Genomic DNA, 24,867 nt, shown 5'->3' on the forward strand with positions numbered 1-24,867 from the left:
TTTCAAATCACCGAGCAGGAAGAGACATACTGGCGCTTCATAGTCCGGACGGATGTTAATGGTGAAGCTTCTTCCTCTGTTTGACCACTTTTACTTGCAAGAAGATAACTGTAATGGCGTCCTCCGTGCCCGTAAAGGTATTAACTATTGTTTCATGCTACATTGCGAGCATTGTTAGCTGAACGTTACGTGGCTGAGCTCGCTGGAAGGAGGGGGACTAAGCCATATAATCTTAATTATATATCAAACCTGGAAGTGAAGGAACAAACATTGTCTTGACGTTAGCATTGTAACTAAGCTACTTCACAGAGTACATTGACTTTAACACTTAGCTAAGCACATCTGTGGGAACTCGTGGGCTTTCATTCTGGCAATAAAATGTGTGATTTTCACCAGAATTTTAACCATACCTAAACACGTGGCTGCCTGAGCGCACCCTGCTGTTTTGTCACCACGCATACTGACTGACAGGGTTTGTGTCCTAGTCAAACACTGCAACGAACAATGGATCAGTCCTCCTTTAACTTAAAGACGATGGCCCACCTTAATAGTTTGTCTAGTGCCTAAATTGCAGCAATTCATAATTAGCATTTTTAAAGCTCCTTTTCAGACCATTCTGTAAAGTGTTTTAAACTCATGGTTTCAACTGCAACACTTTTATTTCAAAATGCTGTGATTTACCGTTTGGTTGTAAACTCAAGATAAATCCTTCCAAACCAAGCTTCCTCTGCTGACATTAATGTGGCATAGCAGTCGGAAGTTTAGTTTGGATAAGGAAATATGAACTCTGGCTACATGCCATTCCACTTTCCTGTTAATCTACGGTACTCCTAAACTGTGATTCAATCAAAACAGAACTTTTGGATTTCTGGTTTCTGTATCTATCTACTAAACAGGAACATAAACCGATTTGTATCAGTAAAAGTTCTGAATATGTTTCCAATCATTGTCACTGTTTGCTTCCACTTTAGCACCAACAGCAGCATCCTCCATCCTCCTTTGGTCCTTCGAGCCAAACGTTTGTTTTGTTGCTTTAGATGTCTTATCTCAGACATCTAAAGCAACCTGATTATCAGGTTGCTGCCTGATATGACTGAAACCCTGTCTCAGACACATCAGGTTAAGTCCATTGCATGACATATACAGCTCAACATTTGTACTACTAATGCAACCTGATCACATCAAACATTGTCTCTGTTTATTTTACTAACCAAAATTAGTCTTAACAGACAGCTAGCAAGGCTTTTTTTGTCTGTTTGCTTTTTAAAATTAACATTTTTTGACAATGTGCTGTGGGAATCAGTACTTCATTACCTCTTTGTGTCATAATTGTCACTGTACATATATTGCCACCTTCCTAAAATAATGGCCCAAGTCATTTTTTGCCCACACAAGGGGCATCAGGATCTATTTGGTCAAACCTATTCATATGAGATCCATATGGTCAACCATATGTATCTCATACAGAAATCAGACCTGCTTAAGTATCTGTTCAGCCTGAGCATAATCCATACGGTCTTGATGTTGAACTCTTTGTTACTATCCAGTCAACATTCAGATATGGGGCCCAGAACATTAAATAGAATGTGTAAATATGCTGAAAAGTGGGCCTTGATGGAAATGTCAGCAACTTGGATGATGTTAATTTGCACATAGAGTTTTTTTTTTTACAGGTTAACATTGAATCTAAAGTGTGGCCTTTATTGTATGACATGTAGGCTGATACAAGGTGTCCAACCTGGTTTTGTTTCTACAGGACTCATTTGGGGTCCCATGTAGGCCTAGAACCACTTAGGCTGAGCATAAAACAGAGGCCAAGGTGGACATGTTTTTTCTGTACTCCAGTTTCAATCATTTCTATAGTTGCTTTTATTAGTTAAAGAAAAGATAATGGAGTTTCAGAGTCAAAATGTACTGTCAATTGTCTTAGTTTCAGAAAGGAGATACCCAAAGATTTACAGTAGATGATATGTTAGGCGCACATACACTGTGTTCCAAATTATTATGCAAATTGGATTTAAGTGTCATAAAGATTAAATTTTTTGTTGTGCTATTAAATTTATAGATCGTATTGTGTGTCAGGGCTCTTTGTATCACTATAATTAATTTCAGAGAGCTGGGTTGATTAGTTTGTCTGGTGAGCTCAATTAAAGGAAATCTACTTAAGAAGGATGTTCCACATTATTAAGCAGGCCACAGGTTTCAAGTGATATGGGAAGGAGAAAGGACGACAAACAGGAATTTGCAAGACAGAGTAGTTGTTGTCAAACTAAGCTTGTATTTGTCAATCATACTGGTGGTTGCATTGCTGCCTCTGATGTGTGTTATCTTTTTCAGTGTACACCACAAATTTGTATTGGCAGGTGGAGTTCTTTGTTTCTTTATGCAAAGTGTATTAAAGTGCAAACAAAGACAAACCATTACAGCTGGATGCAACCACCAAAATGCAGCTCATATCTTTTTGACTTTTTACTTTGTTTTCTTTTTAGATAGGAATCATTGGTGGGTCAGGTCTTGATGATCCAGATATCCTGGAAGGAAGAACAGAACGTTATGTTGACACACCATATGGAAAGGCAAGTTGTTTATTCCAAAGCACACTCTTTGGTGTAAAGAGTAAGCCTTTCATGTGTCCTGTTTTGACTTCATGGTGTATTCTGAAAGATTTCTCTGTTTTGCTTGAACAGCCCTCAGATGCTTTGATACTGGGAAAGATTAAAAATGTGGAATGTGTGCTCCTTGCAAGGTAAGCTCTCCTGTGCTGACAGTATGCCTTGGGAAAAGGGCTAGTTTTGGGTCTTGTGTGCATATCAAATTGTGATTTTTGCCAAACGTAGACATGGGAGACAACACACCATAATGCCGTCGAACGTGAACTACCAGGCCAATATCTGGGCTCTTAGAGAAGAGGGCTGCACTCATCTGGTGGTAACCACGGCTTGTGGCTCCCTGAGGGAAGAGATTCAGCCTGGTGACATCGTCATCATAGATCAATTCATTGACAGGTCAGTGACGTGTGCCATGTATGTGCTTTGATCAACTGATTCCTGACTCCTCGAGACAGTAGCTGCTTACCAATATGAAGTGATGCCAAGATTGGAAAAAGTTTTGGTTTCAAAACAACTAAACTTTCCTGGAGGTTAATGTTCATTTTAAGATCCTTCTCGGGAAAAATTTCAGTGTCCATAAGGTTCTATGGGTGAATAGGCCATAGACTGACTCACCGACTCGCCCACCTGTTGCTTCTTGCAGCTGGGCAAAAGAACCCTTTAAGACTTTCTCTCTTGCATTCTGTTGTCACAATGTGGAAATTCATGTCACTATTGTAAATGTTGGGAAAATGCTTCACGCATTGTCACGATAAAAACATATTGCAACACAGCTGTTATTCATTTGAAATAACAGTGGTGTTATTTCAAATAAAAAAACAAAATCCACAGACTTTTATACATTAAAATAATGATTTTTATCAAGATTTCTTCCAATAAGAAGCATAGCTTTTACATAAAAAAAACAGCAGCAGTTGGAGTACAGAGCATTTCTAACTATATTTTAGTGAGTTTTGCCCAATTGCCAACTTGTTTCAAGCCCAGTTTGCATTTTAGAAATATTCTTAAGCCATTAAGTTCAATGTATTTCTAACTTCTACAAAATATCAACACTTGTTCATGTTCATTCTTGCCATCTCATGCCTATGAAAATTTTGTCTCATTTTTATTGTGTGCACATTAATAACGGTTAGCAGTTTAACGTCAGCATTGACGTTACCATTATCATTGTTGGCACCAGAAGCTGAAGCCACTAAGAATGTCTTCTGTAAATAATGATGATAAATAATAACTAGGTACAACCGGAACTTACAATGTACAATGCATTTATACCGTTTTTATGAGCAGAGAGGATACTGGAAGCTGTTTTTAATTAGGTTAATGCTATTTAATGTTCAGAGCACTAGAGTTGTTTTGATGCTGTAAATAGAGACATAAGCCGTGGTGCTTTTGTTTTGGCTGTTTTGCCGAGTGTTTATCAGACCCTCGGAATCTGACCAGTTGCTAACCAGTCAAACCAGGCCATTCTGAAGAGCACAAACATCCAGGAGCTACTAAAGTAAGTCAAAGAAAAAAATACAATTATCAACCATATAACATCAACTTAATGTGCTTTTAAATAAAGTCACTAAAATGCATTAAATCATCTTAAATATTTTAAGCTGCTGCTATAAATGTTAGCATATGGTAAAGAAGGATTAAACAATGCTGTTACTTTTAACACTGTGATCCATATCAAGAAATTAAACAATAAAAAAATAATACACAAGGGTTTCCATTTAAAGCTCAGTTTATTGTGTGGCAGAGGGGACAGCTGTCCCAGTAATGCTGATATGAAACAACATTTACAGAGCTGCAAACCATCTGCTACCTCAGCAGATGGCCTGACCAAGCAATTAGGTGAGATGAGCTTGTACCACAAGTCACTTTATAAAGAGAAGAACAGCACACCTGTATAATATTCTGTGCAATAAGAACACCAGCTTATTTAAAATATAAAACAACAATAAAAAATTTCTGGGTATCAAATGTAATAGTCAATATGTTGAATTATTTAAGCCAAATTTGGGATAATTGGGTTATATATTTAAATATTTTCTCCTAACCAACTCATTCTTTTCAAGCACTGTTTTTACACACAAATATGATGTGAAGTAGAAAAAATGAAGTGTGACTACCTAACTACTTGTTTATGAATGAACCCCTTTGACTTGACATCAGCTGATGTTTTGTCTAGAGGCGAGGATCACTTTAGAGCAGAATCTGTGTAAACTTTCAAAGTGTTTGGATATCCGTGTCAGGAAGGAAGAAGGATTTTTTTTCATAATGTTTGATGTGATATGAGAAAAGCAGTGTTTGCCTTCTTCCCTGGATTGTGGGGAGGAGGAAACTGAAGACTTCTCCAGAGTAATTTTTGTAGCAGTTTGCTGAAGTGAAAGAGAAAAGTTAAAGAAATCGAAAGTGTGATATTTCACCGCAAACACTACTAAAATAATTGTCTTAACTTTTGGGACAGAGATACTACTATATATTCTTGTGTTTTGTTTTGTTTTTCCATGAGTCTCTACATTCATTCAGTGAGATTTTGTTCTTCCATGAGAATTTCTGCTGTCGGTTCACTTTGAGTGTTTACACACAATAAGTTGATTAGTAATTTGCCAAACCTGTTTAACGTCTACTTGGTCTGTGTGTTTGGTTTGGCAGTTAGCTAAAAGGAGGGTGAAATGTCTGCGTTTGTTGAACGTCTACGATCAGATGTTTGGGGGTTTTTCAATACTTGGTGTGGACTTTTGCAGTCTTCATATGAGCTTTTTATATTAAATTACTGTTAATAATTGTTGACCGGGATAACTTTTTTTTTAAGATGATTTACAAATCTCCAGACTGGAGCTGACATTGAAGAAGCAGAACTTTACTGATGTGGGAGGATTCTTCTGCCCAAGGTCAGGATGAGGTCAAACTGAATCAGCAATTAGTTGGCATGGTAACATAACTGGCTGTGGGTCAAATTAAAGGTAGTTTCAGGAGGTAAAGGTAGTTTCTAAACTCTAACCTGAGAAGAGGTTTTGTGCTACTGCAGTGTTCAGTGTTTTGACATATAATGCTTATTGAAGTGAGAGGAAATTATGTTGGACGTTCAGTTCAGTGCAAAAGTATTCATACCTCTGGAACCTTTGAACATGTTGTCACGTCACAACCACAAATGTCTGTGTTTTATTCAGATTTGAGCGCAGACTTATTTAAGTGGAAGGAAAACAATGAATGGTTGTCTATTTTATAGTTTTTATCAAACACAAATGTCTGAAAAGTGTGGTGCAAATCTTTATTGAGTCCCATATTACGGTGATTACCCTAAATCAACTCCAGTTCAAACTCATTTTCATTTTGGGCCGTATCAAAAATCTGAATGTTCTTAAAGGGCCGGATGTGCCACAATGCATTAATTAAACCAATAAAATTGTTAAAATATCAATAAATAGCTGTTCCTTCAGGATTTTGTGACTGTTTTAGTAATTTTTTTAAAATCAAAATTGCACATACTGTGGTGCCAATTTAGAAATGTTTGTTAGGAATTTTTACGATGTTTGCACTAATGTATGATGCTAAATGTGACTTTTTATTACTCAATGTTTTTAACCAATTTTAAGAAAATTTGTAGTAAAATCAGAAAAAAATGCAGAGATTTGTTGATTTTGTGTGAATTTTGTAGATTTGTGAAAAACTGGAGGGAGTTATTTATGTTATTTGGAGTCTAGGGGGCCACATAAGAAGCTACGGCGGGCCAGATTTGGCCCCCGGACCTTGAGTTTGACACATGTGATTTAGGGGAACCAGTTCCCTTCAGAAGTCCTATGACTAGTAAGTGAAGTCTGTCTGTGTGTAATTTAATCTTGAGATACATTATAGCAGCACAGCAAATTAACGCATAGATGCTAATATTTTTGGCTGACAGTGGTGGGACATTGTGATTAAGTAAAATGGTCTAAATGTGGGTTTTTCTCATTTCATGCAGTCCCGGTATTAACATTTTTGCTTTTAGGAAGGACTCGGAGGTTTTTTAGAAAACATTAATAACAAAATGAGAATAAAGGAAAAACGGTGATGGAATACCCAGGCATTTATTGCTTCCCTCCTTCAGGTGTTTTGTCTCACATGTTCAGATTGCTGCGGCTGATGGTAAAAATAAAGATCTTTGTCTTGTTGGTAAGAATTTCTTCCTCAGCTGTTTGTCCCCTTGAGGCGAACACTCTGCTGTTCTTTTTTTCTCCATACATTGAAAAGACAGCTAGTTTAGATGAGAGCATGCCATCTCCAAGACATGGCTGTGCATTTTCCGAGTTCCTATTTGAATCACGACCATTGTGACCCGCTAGTTGGCACGAGGCGAGTCTTAATAACTCTTAATAATAATAAGCTGATTTTAATAACCTGCTCTCCAACATTTCAGCCTGTGGTTTTGTTGCGTGCTTTGAGGAACCAGATGAACTATCCTCACCATGACTTATTCATCCGAAATGAGGAAGTTGAACATTGGGACTTGTTCAGACTTGTCCGACTGCATGTGATTGCATCGCTTTAGCTCAGCCCATCTCATTAACTCATCATGCAGAAGCTGAACATTTAATAAGCAAATGCCTTTGTCTGTTTGTACCTATGTCCTGTGTTCCATTAAATCTAGATCTCAACTTTGTCTTTGCTTCCATTCTCTCTTTGCAGGTGACAGCCACAGATCTTTGCGGTTGATTAAATAGCTAACGTTCAGCTCCAAACTGGCTGGGCTGCATTTTTAGAAAATTAAATGTACTCGTCGTGCATGTTTAACGGCTGCTGTCTCACAGGAATAATGAGAAGTTTCAGATATTCGCAACATGTCTTCATTCCTTCATTTCAAAGTACCAAACGCTTACTGTTAAGGAACATTTGGTAGTTAAGGAACATTTGGTAAATGCCTTCTCACAATTTTGTTTTGAAGCCAGCCTGTGTCTGTTTTTTCCTGAATATACCTCAGATTTTTACTTCTTATTAACAAAATCTTAATCAGACAAGTTGAAAAGTGATTGCAGTTCCAGTGAGATAAGTTTACGTACATAAATTGGCATAACTTTTTAAATTTGAGCTTGTGTTTATTTATTTTGAAGTGTTTATTTCCCAGGTGGGATGATCATTCAATAAACAAGTTTGAGTAAAAATAAAAAGTAGGTGCAGAAGTTTGATCTTTCTTTAATCCACTCTGAGTCAAAGTCAGTATATACATACATGCCCCTCAACATGATACTGCCTCTACCATGCTTACCAGTACTGCAGTGTTCTTGAGTTCGAAAACCACACATTGACTCCTCCAAAAATAAATGGCAAGCATTAGTGGGATGCATTCATATAGTTTAGCTTATGAGTATGATTTTGACCCAGTGTGGATTAATTAGAACCCACAATGAATTCAGATATATGTAACCAATTCTTATTTTTGACTCCTTCATTTATATCCTTCATTTATCTTGTGTAACCATTCTATTCTGCAAAAAGAGTGGTTCGAATAAGTCATCACAACCCCTAAATAATATTCTTAACATTCAAACACTCAAATGTAAATTTCTGACTTCCTTTCATTAATGTTTGTCTTGTATTGCTAATTTCTTGTGGTTGTATCAGGAATATATGAAATATTTAGTAAGTATGCAATGTGGAAAATACACTTTAAATACAAACGAACTGCATGGCCAAGGATAACTCGTTTTTCTTGATACAATCAGGCATTGTTCTTGGCTCATGCTTTGTCCCACATAAATTGTTGCTTTTAACGGTAAGCTTTGCAAAGCTGGCACGAAGTATTTAAAGGCTGACATTAATCATCCAATGCCACGGTTATGAGTAACAGACGAGGGCAGGGCATCAGAGGTGCTCATACTTTGGATGTCTAAGATAATTATGCTACGACTCTATGATCTCTGAGAAAACACAAGAAAGCAAGAAGAAGGCACTTTCAGTCAGCCCTACCTTTCAGTTAGTATTCCTTTCTAGAGGTATCAAACTCATGAAAAAGAATGCCATATAAAAATCTGAACATGTTTTCATGCTCATAGAAGGCTTGAAGAGAACAAAATGTATTCTTCCTTCACCTTCACTGACCCCAAAGCTCATGGGATTCATGACAAAGAACCAAGCTGGAAGGCTTCAGCGAACCACAGAAGGCCTGATGTTCTCGGCTCGCTGGGAAAAGTCAATAAGTTATTTGTGTGCTCGCCACCGTTTGTCTGCATTTCGAGCTCATTGGAGACGGGATGAAGCTACGGCTGACTCAGGTCACTGGCACAGAGGACACTTGTTTTGTTTTGTTTTTTTAAAAAACTGCTACACTTTTATTGTCCTGGATAGATGAGAAAAGCAGTGCATCGGTGTTATAACAGACTGTACAAGTGTACAGTATAGAAACCACTCAATGCTCATTGTTGTTGATGTGTGGTTCTTAATGCATTTTGCAGTATTAATTCATGCAAAAATACATATTGCAAAAAGATGATTGTGCTGGATTAAATATTAGCTTCTTAAAGAGACACCATGCTGTTTGCTCTCTGCAGTAAACCCAAAGAAAAGCAACATTCACTTTGTAAAATTAAGCACCTGGTTATTTGTAATATTATCGGAATATTATCACTGTAACCTTCCCCAACATTATCGCATGCATTCCTGATATGCTACTCAGATTAATATTCAAATTGACAATCATTTTTAAGAGATCTTTTGTTCTAATGTAAGATGCTCCACTTTAATATGGTTGATCTTGATTTTGGCATGAATAAGCAACAGCATTTGTAAATTGGTTTGAATCTGTCCTCTCTAGGACGACCAAGAGGCCTCAGACGCTGTATGACGGGCAGCCCACCAGCCCACCGGGGGTCTGTCACATCCCCATGGCTGAGCCTTTTTGTAACAAAACCAGAGAGGTGAGTTGGTTTAAAAAAAAAAAAAAAAAAAAGATATGATGTGCTGGTCACCTTACACAGAAGTGTGATTCTGGGGCCAGGCTAAAATAAAACATCTTGACTGGAGCAGAAAAATACACTTTTTAAAAAAGAATTAGGTGTGAGTGTTTATGTGTGTGGGGGTTTGCGGGGGTGTGCATGCATGTGTGTGTGTGTGTGTGTGCGTGCGTGTGCATGGTTGTTTGTCGTGTGTGTTTGTGATGGACTATTGACCTCTCCAGGATGTACTCTTCCTCTCCCTAGAAGAATAAGCAGGTATATCCGAAGGATTTCTGGATACTGTTATTATCATAAATATCATTAGAACCTCTGTGCTGGTGACTTGGACTCCAGCTGCATTACTGCTTAATTCTGAAATAATGGCTGTCTAGAGTTAAGACCAAAATTATTCATACCCCTGGCAGATTTAATTAAAAATGTTCCTTCAACCAAAACGTTCCTATGATAATAAGGCATCTCAAACAAAAGATAATGAAATTGTATAAAAGGAGTGACAAATTTAAAAAACAAAAACTATTCATACCATTCTTAATAATCAATCGAACCTTTCCTATTATTGAATACTATCTTTTTTGCATGTTTCCACTGGTATTTTCAATTATTTCTGATGACGTGCTTCAGGACCTGTAGGCTGGTAGAGCTCTTTGCCACCACCCTAATGTTTAGCTCCCACCACAGATTTTCTGTCAGAGTCCTGACTTGACTCTGACAGAAAATCTAGGCCACTTGGCAACATCAGAGACATGTTGGTAAAATTACCTTGATTGATATAAAGATAAGTGGAAGTCTAAATCTGTCGTGTGTGTGTGGATATTTTTGACATAACTGTAGATGTAAGTTTGGGATTACTGTCAAAGAATATTTGCCACACCAGCAAGTGGCAAAACCATAGAGGGACGGCTGTTACCTATGACCTTTCTAGAGGTCAATAATGCTTCATAAACAGCCAGTTTTCTTAGGTGTTCTGTTATCTGTAACAGGTTCTGGTGGAGGTGGCGCGTAGTTTGGGTGTCAAGTGTCACGTACGAGGAACCATGCTGACCATCGAAGGACCCCGCTTCTCCTCGCGGGCAGAGAGCCTGATGTTCAGACAATGGGGCGCTGACGTCATCAACATGACCACCGTGCCGGAGGTTGTCCTCGCCAAAGAGGCCGGCCTGTGCTACGCCAGCATCGCAATGGCAACAGACTACGATTGTTGGAAGGAACACGAAGAGGCAGTGAGTGGCAAGACAAACCATTGTTCCCACTAATTTGGTTTTCTCTAGTTGTGACTCAGACTCCAAGGCGCTGCTGATATGTCCTGCTGGAAGAATTAGTTGCGTCAGACCTGAAACAGCTGAGTACCGCTTCATTGCTAAATGAAATAAGAGGACGATGTTGATCATTCGGTATTTCTGGACAGTTGTGTTGGTGACGACTAAATCATGGAAACCAAAAATATAACAAGGATCAGATTTTCTTTTTTTCATTTTTGTTGTACTGTAATAACCAACTTTACTGTAAACATCTAAGCAGCTATCAGTAAGAATGGAAATTTATAACTTGCAGATGAATATCATTTTGACCTATTTGTGAAGTCTTGAATTTTCTCAGTGATGCACAGAGAGATTTTCACTTCTCTTTCCCTTAAAAATTGAACTGGCACATCTTTTCAAATATGCAGTGTCTGCGGGGCAATCTTTAAAAATGTAGTGTTACTGGCCCATTAAGATATTAAGCACTAGTGGTTGTGGTTGTCACACCTTTTTAACGTCCATGAAGGACTGAGACAGCGTCTGTAGGCTGACAGAAGTAGGGTGGTGGACCCTATCTTTCAGCTTCAAAGGTAAAAAATACACAAATTTGAAAAGACTTGCTCTATTAGCTTCGACACTATATCTGCTAGAATTGTTTCCCAACTGCTGAATCCTTCTGTCCTGTAAGCAAGGCAACATTGTGGTAGTATTCTTTCATGCAGCTGAATGGCAGAGTGCAGCAACTTGTGGAGGAGGGGCTGTTTCTCTGGGATCACATTAAGCCTTATTTTTCCAAACTTGCTCACAACTTGCTCTACTGTAGTTGCTGCATCTAAAAAAGGAAGAAAGAAACAAAGAAAGAGAACGGGAAAAAACAACAACAAATAAGATAACATGCTTTATGTGGTTAGTCTTTGTCACGTTATGCCAGTGGTAATAAGGAAACTAACCTGAAATATGACATACAGCTGTTCACAGTTCAGCAGATTTCCTCTGATAACTCAGTGTCAGTCAAAAGATTTACTTGGACTCTCCTCTGCCATGTTGTGTAATAAAGCAATTATTCTACAATTATATCCCTGTGTCCCATGATAGCTGTCGCATTTAAGGCTGGGATATGATTTTACAGGAGGTGACGATGATAATCATTGACTGGATGCTCACGTCTGATGTTCTGTTTACAGTTCTTTTTGTTATCAGAGAAAGTTTATATTGCTCAGTGTTTCCTTGTGTAATGCCATTTTCAAAGTGTATCCATTTTGTAATTGCCAAAATGTTGCGGTCTTGCACAGTATGGATCACGTTTTCAATTTTTATTATCATATTGAGCTCTCAGAAGTCTCTCCCCTTGTGCCCCAAGTGATCCACAGTTATTGCCTGCGGCTTCCTATAGCTTCCGAGTGGCTTCTCCTGTGGCAGCCACTCTATATAAACCAGTTGATAGTGGCTATGTGTGCGTGCGCGCGCGCATGTGTTTGTGTGTGGGCGAATTTTGGCTTATTTGTCAGTGATCCAGCTTCACTTCCGAGTTCCTGCAGCTGACCTCTTCCCCCTCCTGTTGCAAAACGCTCGCCACATCCTTCCGCTCGTCTCTCCCCCCATTAACTCTGGCCTGCTGCTACCTCTTGGCCTCTCCCTGTTTACTCCCCTCCCTCCTCACGCCACACACCCCCACTCAGCTTGGCCTGCCAGCCTCCGGTGGAAGCCCTGCCAGAGGAGGTTGAGTCACAATGAGTCATGACTTCATGCTATCAAAAACCACAAACACAAACGTATTCATTAAGCATGACATGAAAACAGAGGAAGGCTACAGGAGGTAAAAACAGGACGGATGTACCAGAATGCCTGACTGTAATTTATACTTTATGGCATTTTCAGACTATGTCTGATATGAGCTGTGGATATATAAAATATATTTATACTTAGGGTTAAATATACTTTATATTTAAGTATAATACTTAAAATGTGTGTGAAATAAAAACAGGGTTTTTGTGCAGTCTCAAACAGTATGGAGACGTGTTGTAGACATCTAAAATGTAAAAGAAAAATACTAATACACAACAAATATTTTAAAAGCAAACATGTTTATATTGTGTAATTTGCTTTTTTAGATATTTCCAAGTCTGGTTGATGAAATGGCTAATTTCATCAACCAGAGCATTCTTTGTGATTTGATATTTCCTAAGATGCATACAAAATTATATTTAACAGAGATGCATAAATTAGACACATTGTGGCCAAATTCCAGTCACCGTGTTTTGTAAAGCTCAGAACTGCTGGTTTCAGTTTTAACACGTACAATTTTTCTTTAAGAAATTAAAGTAAAACACTTCTACTTCTACTTTCTTAACAGTAAAGGGTCATAGCAACAATAACAACAAAAACCCAACAACCAAGAGGACAACTTTTATTTCTTTAAAACAGCCCACTGTTACACAGATGTGTCTCCTCCAGGATCTGGGTTAGACATATCTTTACAGATAAAATAAAAGTGAATAATTTACAGCATACTCTGTTTACAATTCAAATTGAAGTTCACTTACTTTTGTTTCTATTTCATGACTCAGAATTTCTGAGTTTGTCAAAATATGTTTTACTTCAAGACAGAAAAAACCCAGTGATTTTCAAGTTAAGGGGGACTATTATGTAAAATCAGCTTTTATCACCTTTAGTTGTGTTATGTTTTTCCCTCGTCAAAAAAAAAAAAATACTCAGTGGGGGGGGAGGGGGGGGGTGTTACTTTGATTCTTTAATGCATGTTTGAGGAATCCTTTGGTCTCCCTTGGTGCCAACACTCTAACATAGCGACGCATATTACAAAGCTCCTCCTTGGAGCTGTAGTCTCCAGCTGACTGAGCACACTTCCTTGTGCCTCCCCCACTCAGCTCCTCCAGACTAGCAACAACAACAATTACCAAAGACCTTGTGGAACTGCGAGTCTACTGAGCTTATCATGCAAACTATTTCTCAGTTCAGCACTTCTAAGAACTGTTGCTAATGGCATAGTGAGAAGTTTTGTTGTGATGACGTGCTGAAGGCTGAGTGTCAGAAGGAGCAGGATCTTCTTAAAAAGACAGAGGCCCAATTTCAAGGTGTCCTTTTTTGCAAAGTCAGATTTGTTTTATGCCATGTTTTTTTTATAAAAACGGAAGGTAACATAGTTACTTGGATTTGCTATGTTACATTGTTGAAACATTTGTTTGTTTTAGTTATAGATACTCCATATGGAGGTTTTATGAACCATATATAAGAATTTTTATATTAGGACCAAAGAAGATGCCACGCATATGTCAGAACAGTCACCACTACATAGCTTTGCATTTAATAAACTCATTAGTTAATATTTGAAGTTGGCTTTAGCATTTCATGTGATTATCTGCACTCCGTAGAGCCATAACTGAGAACATGTTCAACATTTCCTAAGCCAGCAATATCTGTGGCAGACAGAATTGGACTTTAGTTTTCATAAAACAAGACAACTTTGATGTAACGTTATGTTTCCCGATATTTGCTATGCAGTCTGAATGAGCAGCCAATAGTTCACAGTGGAAAGCAGAGTTAGGTTCAAAATTATTCAAACCTCTTCTTTCATTCAACTGAGAAGTTTCTTGCTGATAGGAAGCGAGTCAAGCGCCTCTCAAAAGATGAAAGTATTACTCAAATAACCTTTTTAAAATTTTATTAAAAATTAACAGTTTTTTTTAAACCATTTTCAGTAATCAGTTAAAATATTTGTCATTACAACCCTCCTTGTCACTTTTGACCAAACATTTTTTCCACTAGTAGTTTGATGATTTGCCTCCAGTGATGAGCTTCAAGTCTTTGGAACACCTCTCTGCCATAACCCTAATCTCTGCACAGATTCTCTAACATATTCAAGTCAGGATACTGGCCGTTGTAAATATTACTTCCAGACAGAAAAAAAAATTAATTAAAAGGAAACTTGAAACCTAAGTCTTCCAAATAATTTTGTCCTTTACATTTTCTGTCATCTCTTTTTATGGTTCTTCAGACTGTCACCTCAGTGACACTGAAAACGATTTGCATTAAGTGTCTCTGCTTGATAGCTGTCGCACAGAAGAGAGTTGTCATCAGTGTGACCTGGTATGAATTAATGTGGTGTATTCACTGTTCAGAAATCAGCTCGTATTTGAAAGTTTCCACTCAGCTGATCTAGTGGAGGGTAAAAATGAGCAATTCCAGCCTCTAGCAGGTTTTTGGATAATAAACTATTCCAAAAAGCTGTGTATTTACTAGATTGTCAAGAAAAATTAATTTATTTGTCATGAATATCAACTTGTGGTTAATTTGTCACATTGACTCATGAGTTACATATTTACCCAACCATAAGATTGTTTTTTGACTTACTGACTTAAACCCTGCAGCTACATAAAAACATGTACAACGTGACGGTCCTGAGAAAATTAGCTACTTGCTTAGTTGGCAGCCTGAATACCCTTAGGCGGATACAATCTTAACCTTACACAAAGCAGCTGTGTGAATGAAAGAAAACGGTGCGAAACATTTTTTTTATACCTCATCAAATTAAAAAATGTGCCAAACAAGTCAAACTATTTACCACATGATGCATATGCAGTAAGTAACTTGTCCATTAGCCCAGATTTCAAAATGTGAAACTTTACAATTTTACTTAAAATATTGACTAAAACTTAAAAGAAGGAAAATCTAGGAATTAAAATTATTTGTATATCTGAAAAAGTGAAAAGAAGACTGGAAGGTGTTTGCATAAAGTGTTTTAGTTGTATGATTCTTTCCGAACACATTTAAATTGATTTATTAATGTACCAGAATTTGTAAACATCCCATCATAAATATATCTCTATAGCTTGTAATATAGAGCAACAGCTGGTATTTTATTTCCACAAGACAGAATTCTCCTATTTTCATAACACTGTCAAAGCTAAATGAATGGTGATCAAATGTCGTTTATAAAAGAGGAGAAAAAAAACATTACAGGAAGAAAACCATATTAAGTCATGCCACAAACAATGTAGGAAGTAAAACAGAGATGTGAAAGAATGTGCTTTTATCAGATAAAACCAAATAGAGCATTTTGCCTGATATGCAAAACTCACATTACCTGCTGCACATTACCCTGGCCACACTGTCCAAACAGTGAAACATGATAGTGGCAGTATCATGCTTAAGGGATGATTTTCTTCAGCAGGAACAGGGAAGCTGGAAGCTGGAAGAGTTGAACAGATGGAACTAAAAACAGGGGGATCCTGGAACAAAAGGACAGTTTTGGTTTAGTTCAAAGTGAGTCCTAGAATGTGTTAAAATGGCACAGTCAAAATCCAGACCTAAGTTAAACTGACATTAAGCAATTTGGAGGGAAAACACACCAAAATGAAACAGTACAGCCAGTATTCTGATTTACAATTTAGGCACCAAAACTCTAATAAGATCCAAAGTTTATATTCATATTTATAAGACCTAATTTATATATAGATATATCTATATATGTATATAGATATATCTATATATAAATATATAGATATATATAAAACCACTTCATATCGTCTAACTTAAATCAATTATGGTAATTTTTGTATTAAATACCAAAATAATTTTTCAGAATTTTTTTTTTTTGCTGAAATTCAAATAGTTAAACTTTACTTTTATCTTTTCTTTAAAATTGAGACTGGAGAGAAAAATTAAATGGAGAACGGGCTCAGAGCACTTCCTCAGGACCTTATTTGGAGTTATGACACAGGCATTCAAACAAGTAACCCACAAACCAAAAGTGAAAAAAAAAAAAAAACATTGATCATTTTGTCTGGAATGCAGAAGATCAGTGACATTTAGAGGAAGAGAAATGTTCATTGCTGTAACGCTGCTGCCGTTCTTCCTGTTTTTCAGGTCTGTGTTGATAATGTCCTGAAGACGATGAAGGAGAACGCAAACAAAGCCAGCAGCATCCTCCTGACTGCAATACCGCAGATCAGCCAGATGGACTGGACTCAAACCACCAAGAACTTAAAAGTAAGATTCCAACTAAATTTCATTAACATCTGGCGACAGCGTCTGCTTTTGATTTATAGGGTCACTCTTAAAATTGTCTCCCGCTGCCGTTTGTTGTTTATTTTCACCAGCCAAACCACCAAAGATGTCAATGCACAATCCCCTTAAATCTCTGTAAGACTGCCCTTTGTTTCACCTTAAAATAAAAACAGACTTTATGATGTTATATGTTAGTAACGTTTTGTAGAAGTAATTACAAGTACAGCAACAACAAGGTGTATCTTAAAAAACAGAGGCTAGACATTGTTTTTTTGTTGTTTTTTTTACAATGGAAACATTCTTTACATGCATTTTGAGCAAGTTTTCTAAAATTCCAAGAGTCATTCAAAACATGGACAGAATAAGTCCATGTTTTAAATGGACAACAGATATTTTTGTCTTCTTTACTTTAACATATACAGTTGCATTTAAAATAAGAGGATGTTTATAGAAAGTGGGAAAATTGTAAAATTCATCCAATAGCTTTTATTTCCATACATGCAAATGCACTGAGAAAACCGTATGCAGTATTCAAAACATCAAGGAACAAAGACAGAGATATCAAATACGTTGCCACTCTACAGAAAGTGAGGAAACAATTTCTGTATTAAACTGAAAACGGCTTAAGTATGTAGTTTATGTGAGTCACTAAAGAACTTTGAATTTAGGTTAAAAGTCATATTTAAATGTCACAAATATTTTTTTTCCTCTTGCTAAAAGTAATATTAACATTTTCAGTGGCCCTAGTCAGCTTCCCGATTAGAACCTGTTAACCAGTGGGAGCTCAAAATTAAGCTGATATTTGGAACCGTGATGCGCTTTCTGATGCTTTCTGATGCGTTTGGGTTCCCTGTCCTGCTGAAACAATCAATCCTGGGACATTCCCTCTTCTGCATAAACCAACATCAAGTTAAACTGACTCACATTTCATAGTGTGTGACCCAGCGCCCAACATTTAATTAGAAACATTCTTTATTGTGGCTTCAATAGACATAGCTGTCTACTAATTGTTACAGTACTCACAAGTAACTAGAGCTTTGGTCACCGCAGAGCTTATTCTCAGGAAAATGTTTGCCATTCCGGTTATGCTTTGATTGATTGCGATGGTATTTTTGCATTTTCTTCCCATCTTTCTTGTTACCATTTTGAGGCACTTGACCTCATTTTAGTTAGCCTATAGTTTTCGCCACTTGTATATACTTTTACTTTTCCACTCAACTTTTTAATCAGTGCCTGGAACAGATTTTCAGAGGACTGTGTGATAACCAGCACATACAACATCTCCTTAAATAGGAGCCACCTGTTTAAAACCTGTCTATTTGCTGATTGAACTGCATGTTGCAGGTGTTTTAATTTTGTGTAACTGAACAATTCAGTTACACAGAATCAGCAGCATGCACGTTATGATTGTTGGATATGTTGTATTTCTATTTTATTGTCTACTACACCTACTAAGAAACTATTTGTCAGATAAAATGATCATTTCTGACAACATCAGAAATTAATCTAGCGAGAGACGTTAGAAATCCATTATGTTGAACGCGATAGTATTTTCCTCATTCGTCGCATTTCTACTTGCGAAAGAACTCAAATCACTCAACATCTTCCACAAATCTAGAATAACGTGTGAAATGAAAGGATAATGACTTTCTTCTTTTTTTTCTTACAGTCTATGGCGCAGTCCTCAGTAATGCTACCGAAGCATTGAGTGGGCGTAGAAGACATGAAGCAGAGAAGAGGGGGGGGGGGGGGGGGAACAGACACCACGTGCACGTATCCCAGCACAGACGGCGGACTCTGACTCTGTCTGTGGATTCATTATCGGTGAATCACAAGAAAAGTGCCTCACAGGAATAATGCACCTCCGTTTGTTTAGCTGGAGTCTCATTAGGTCAACTCCTCAATTTCAGTGTGCATCCTGAAGCATTTCTTCAAACTGATTCACAGGTCACTTCTTTTCACCTTTTGGTAACTGCATTTGAAAAGTCTTGAAATTATACTTGATATGTTGCAGACTTATATTTTTAGTATTTTATAAACCTTTACACTTTCTATATGTCCTGACTTTCAACTGTCCGTCTTAGTTTCAGTTCCTATAGATCAAAGGATGAGCTGCAAGACTAGCATATACTTATCAAAGTCCTTACCAAAATATTCTAAATGCCCACATAATTCTTAATATTTGGAATGTTTTTCTGCTTCTAGAAATTACATTTTATGATCTTTACTCTTATCCTCAGCTCCTACTTTGCGCATAATTGGCAGTAGAATTTGCACCCATATTTGTAACCATGCTCAAACATTTCATGTAGAGATTTGTAATCTTTTATTGAACTTGTATGTTTATTCCACATATTTCAGTAGATGTAAAACGCATCATTTATATTCGATCTTTGGCCTTGAATTTTCATTGCACTATATGCTGCACAGTATGTCTGAGTCACTTACATTTCCTATGTTTTTAGGCTGAAGTATAAATTCATCATGCATGAGCAAATATCTGAATAAAGTATAAATCAAAACTTTGAGGTCTTTGCTCAGTTTCTTAAGGAAAAATGAACATTTGAATAATTTTTTGTAGTTTTGATTACTTTGATCCAGTTGATGCTGTAAATCAGAATTTTCTATTAATTTCTCTTTTGACATATGAGCTAAACTAAAACGGTTCAACAGATTAGTGCTGTAAAACTTAGTTGAATGGCACCTATTAACTAAGTCAATTAATTTTAGAATTATAAATAAATCAGACTAATATTTTGTCTTTTTGGGCGACTGTGGCTCTTTGGTAGAGTAGTCGTCTTGCGATCGGAAGGTTGTAGGTTCGATTCCAGCTTCCTCCTGCCACATCTCGATGTGGCAGGATATGTGGCAGGTGTATAAATGTGTATAAATGTGTGTGTTTGTGAGTGCGACTGGGTAAATGTGACTCTAGTGTAAAGCGCTTTTCCCACATTTTTTATATAGCACTTTTCCAGTCAAAATGAGTATATAAGTTCAGTCCATTTACCATTTAAATCGAAAAACTGCAAATGTAATTTAGTCACTTTTTGTATTTTAAAAAAAGATATCTATCATAAGACATCTTTTTTCTTTTCATTTTTCTATGTATTCACAATTTGGATACCCAGTCTGTTGTTTCATTCTAGTATATACTATCAAAATACAATATAACTCACCATGTTTTAAACATAAGATCATCACACTGCAGATAGACATTATTATGAGCACAACTGCACTGATTAGACTTTTTCAGGCCAATTTGGATTTCTGACTTTCTCTGAATTCTGACCTGCCGATTCTGATTTCGCCTATTTTGTTCCTGTCATCTGTGACGCATAAAAGGGAAACATGCTGCTGGTTCGGGCAACCGTTTTGAATATGACTGGAAATTAAGAAATTACAAGATTGTCATCGTTTATCCATCCGAGTATAAGTCTCCGGTTTAAAAATGTCCATCAGACCACATGCTGGTGGATTTAGACTAAAACTGATGACAGCTGATAGTTTCTGCATTTGCTGAATAAGGGAATGAAACAATTTTATTTGACCTGCATATTAAAGGCAAATGGGGAAAAAAGCAAATCTCTAGCCACTTTACTGGTTTAGCTCTAGTCCAGAGCATAATTGCTAAGAGGAAACATTTCAGCTGTTATTCACCTGCACGTACAAAAGTAGTTTTAAAAACAATTAGGAGGCATAGTTCATATGTTTCAAATGTTTTAATTGCACTACAATGTTCAAAACTCCCCAGTGTAATGAATATCCTTAAGTCATTTCTTTATTTCATTTGGGTGTAAAGCAGTAATTCACCTTTATGACAGCCTGAAGCATGCTTACTTTCGCCTACAGTGTTTCAAACTCATATAGGCTATCCCCATAACTTTTTTAAATTAAAGTGCAAACAATTATACAAAGACATAATATCTCAGTGTATTGGTTTCATAATAGTGCATAAAACAAATATGTGCAACAAGTTATGGCTTCTAAATTAGCTTTCAAGAAATTCTTCATTAAAAAAAAGTTTAAGCAAAAATATTCATATTTCAGAAGAACAGTAAAAAACAAACAAAAAAACATTGTATGAACATTTACCAAACGCGGTTATTTAATAATATTTCTAATCCTAAGCCGATTTCTAAAAGTAGACCATTAAAAGTCCTGTTGTACCCTACTATATTATAAGCATTTCGTTCAATAATAAACAAATAAATATAAATTAGGGCCCTTTCGGGCCTTATTCACGGTTCTCAATCAGAACCAACTGAATTAAATAATGTTTCATATGAAGACAGCCACATAGTTATAGAGTCTCCAGGACAGCAACAACATCCGTGTGACCGTTCTGTCTGGCCAAATCAATCGGGAGACAGTTGTCCTTGTCCCGGGCCTGCGGGTCGGCCCCGGCTTTCACCAGAAGCTGCACCGTGTCCAGGAAGCCCGTTCGGGCCGCGTCATGCAGCGGGGTCGCGCCGGTGCTTTTGTCCGTAACGTTTGGATCCGCTCCGCGCGTCAGTAAGAGCCGAGCCACCTCCGAGCTGCCCATCATCATCACCTTCAGGAAAACCGAACCAGGCGTTTTTAATGAATGTATTATTTGATACAAAGGCCTATGACACTGAATAAAATGCTCAAACACAAAAACCGGTTCCTCACGAATTGTTTAATGCTTAATAGACACATGCGGGAAAATAGAACGATCTGTGTATTTATTTATCTAACAAAATAAATCCCATTTTATTAGTTTTTATTTATGTCTCGCTATTGCACTACTACTGTTGGACTTGCGCCTATCAGTCTACCGACTGGCCAATGACTTGTGATACGCTGCAAACATTTTTATATGCCAAACCGGTCGACACTGTTAAGGTAACCGAAAACAACAAAAATCGCCATGTTCTCAATGATTATACACTGCAAAATTTTAATTTGCCACATATATGCCAAAATGGTGCAGTGCGCTCAAAACGCTAAAAAAAAAAAAACTTTTAAATGACAGAAATGAAATACTCACATAAAATTAGCTATTGCTCTTAATTTTATTTTTTATTTATTGGTACTCTTTAAATTGCTTTAAAAACACATTTTCTACATAAATGCACTAGGAACTGAGTTATCTTGCATCGACCGTGTTTTCTAGGTTACTTGCTGTTTTACCTCGTCTATTAAACGTCTGTTTGATATTATAACAACTGTTTTACCACAGTTAGTTGCACAGTAGGCAGTGCAGCACTTAACAATAATTTGACAGTCAACACTACAGTACAAAACTCAGTCAGTTAGTACTTTAAAGTGTTTAAAACTTGCCAAACAGGATAAAGCATTGTCTTTGTCAGAGTCTACTTTACAAACACGCTTAATATTAGATTGGATATATTATAAATTATTTGCAGTCAGCATACATATTATAAAAAGCACAAGGTGTACATTCCATTGATTGATTGATTGATTGATTGATTGATTGATTGATTGATTGATTGATTGTATTTACGGCTGGTAAATACTCCCTTTTTACAGTCCAACCACAATGTTAAGAGTGAAACCAATGCCCGCCGCGGCTTTTAAGAAGGTAAACGCTACGATGAAGTCAACGGTTTCCTGCGGGTTCGTTTCAGCTCAGATCGCCGCTGACTTTATCAAACCCAATTATATATATATATATATATATATATAGTTTTATTCGCCCCCCTGAATAACCGTCCACTTTGGAGTACAGATTATAGCGCTGTCGCTGCCTTGTCTGCCAGTTATTACCCCGTCTGCTTTTTGAGGTACTATTTGTACATAGAAACCAGACTGAAACAACTAAAAGTAGATACGAGATGCAGTAGATGCATATAAAATAGCCATCGCTCCTTGTTTTTGTTTTTGTATTTTTTTGTTGTTGTTGGTTTGTTTTTTCTCGTAGATGCTTCAGGGAGGTACTGACCTGTATTGCTCTTCGTCCAAAACTATTCACCCCGTTAACAGGAGCCCCTTGCAGCAGCAGAGCCTCCACCTCTGCCGTGTGTCCCTTCGCTGCGGCTGTCGTCAGTTCATCCTCCACGGTCATTGTCGGCGACAATATCCGTCACTGTCCTCCTCTGACAGGTACCCTGACGGCGATGCTTATTTGAGGAACAACCAGCTCACAAACCCGTCCGGGCTCCTTATATTGGCGCCGATAAACTACTCACAGCTTTAAAAAATGAGTGGTCTAGGATTTAATCCAAGATCGTCTCTATCTTCGTTTTGCTTTTTCTTTACTTCGCCCCAAGAACCTCTGGGTTCGGTCAAAACAAACTGCGCTCGTCCACCGGCTGTCGGACGGTGTGTGTCCGGGCTTGTCTCGTATTTAATGAATGGGTGGCGTCATCATCTTCTGCCGGGCTGTTGCGGCAACGCGCATGCGCATGAATATGAAACTCATTCCTGCGCAGTAACACTGTAACGTTAGATTTTAAACCTGTTGTAGTTGTCACCTGGAGAATAAAATAAAGGCACAAAAATAGAAGTAGAGTTGAATACGAATAAAAATAAATCTTAATAATAAAGAATAAAATCCTTCAAATGTACACTAATACATAAACACCAGACTGAAACACAAGTACAGGTAAAAACTAATTACACACACACACACACACACACACACACACACACACACACACACACACACACACACACACACACACACACACACACACACACACACACACACGCACGCACACACACACACACACACACACACACACACACACACACACACACACACACACACACACACACACAAAAATCATTAAAATTAAGCAAGGAAATAGTAATAAGCCCAACTCGTTAAATTGAGATCAGCAAGGCAAGAAATAGTTGAAATGAAAGCAAGTTGCAGTGCACCAGAATGCACACTAAGCACTAACATTTGTCCCCCTGTTTTCTTAAAATAAAAACTAAGTTGGTAGAGGGCTATTTAGTGTAAAGACATCACCCTTCAAAGCTTCGCAAGCTTTCAAATCACAATGGTAATCATACATTGCCAGGGTACATTCTGACATATTGGTGGCGTTATAACCATGATACTTTTCCAGAAAATCTTTACCAAAAAAATCATAAATGGGTTTATTGTTGTTTTTTGTAAGATTTTGTGCTGACTAAAGCATCCACTTAGTTGTTCTGGTTTATTGCTATTGCATTAACATACAGTAGATTGTTATGATATCACTGACCACAATATGGTGCCATGTTGTAGGAGAAAAGTTAGAATGCACTTTTTTTTAGAATTCTGCAACCAATAATTTATATCATAATCTCCAGTCTAATTTACAAATTAAATATTCTTTTCTCGTGATAAACTTAGAATAAGATATTATATATACACACTGCCTGCTTTCATTTGCATGTGCAATGATTCATATTAATTTTAGTCAAAGTATTATACTGCAAAACATTACATTATCAGAAAGAATTGCTGAGTTGTTACTGATTAGATTTGTCACCATTTAAATTTTCATCTCTTCCTACTTTTCTCTTGGATTTACAGTGCTTTGGAGAAGTATTTGCTCCCCTTGCAGATTTACTCCCTGGTTGTTTTTATGCCCCTTTTTAAATACTGCAGACCATCAAGCTATATTTTTTATCAGACAAAAATAACATAAGTAAATTCAAGATTTAGTTTCTAAACTGTTTTTGCTGGTAGCACCATCTCCAGTGGCAACTACGGCAGTCAAGAGTTTGAAATAGATGAAATCTGCAAAAATGTTTTTACATCTCTGTGGAGGAACTGTAGCCCCCTTTTCTTTGCCGAGTTGTTTTGTTTTGTTTGTGCCACATTGCAATATTTTTGAGCATAAACATCTGCCATATACCTTCTGTATCAGGTTTACGCCCTGAATTTGACTGAGTCACTACAAAACCTTCTTACTAACTTGTTTGTTTACTTTGGATCGTTGTCCTGTTTGTGTGTAACCCATGTGGGCTTGAATTTAAGGTCACAAAGTAATGCCCAGACATTCTTCTTCAGGCATTTTTTGCTACTGAGCAGTATTTATGGTTTCCAGCAGCTATGCCAACAGGTCCCACATTACTGAAGTAGCTCCACACCATCAC

At 37.3% G+C, this 24,867-nt stretch overlaps 2 protein-coding genes across 2 annotated transcripts; one reads left to right on the forward strand and one right to left on the reverse strand.

The window, feature by feature from the left end:
- The first annotated feature begins 23 nt into the window (after window positions 1–23).
- Window positions 24–19,313, forward strand: mtap (methylthioadenosine phosphorylase). Its single transcript, XM_005807123.2, has 8 exons — window positions 24–137; window positions 2,490–2,576; window positions 2,688–2,746; window positions 2,838–3,005; window positions 9,388–9,490; window positions 10,510–10,749; window positions 16,651–16,773; window positions 18,461–19,313. The coding sequence occupies exons 1-8, from the start codon at window positions 114–116 to the stop codon at window positions 18,497–18,499; spliced, it is 843 nt and encodes a 280-aa protein (XP_005807180.1). The 5' UTR covers window positions 24–113; the 3' UTR covers window positions 18,500–19,313.
- Window positions 19,314–20,495: 1,182 nt separating this feature from the next.
- cdkn2b (cyclin dependent kinase inhibitor 2B) lies at window positions 20,496–23,108 on the reverse strand. The gene is made up of 2 exons (XM_005807122.2): window positions 22,718–23,108; window positions 20,496–21,343 (listed from the first exon to the last, which is right to left on the reverse strand). The coding sequence occupies exons 1-2, from the start codon at window positions 22,838–22,840 to the stop codon at window positions 21,092–21,094; spliced, it is 375 nt and encodes a 124-aa protein (XP_005807179.1). The 5' UTR covers window positions 22,841–23,108; the 3' UTR covers window positions 20,496–21,091.
- Between the last annotated feature and the right edge of the window lie 1,759 nt (window positions 23,109–24,867).

The sequence above is a fragment of the Xiphophorus maculatus genome, chromosome 5 (assembly GCF_002775205.1).
Source record: "Xiphophorus maculatus strain JP 163 A chromosome 5, X_maculatus-5.0-male, whole genome shotgun sequence".
NCBI classification, from domain to species: Eukaryota; Metazoa; Chordata; class Actinopteri; order Cyprinodontiformes; family Poeciliidae; genus Xiphophorus; species Xiphophorus maculatus.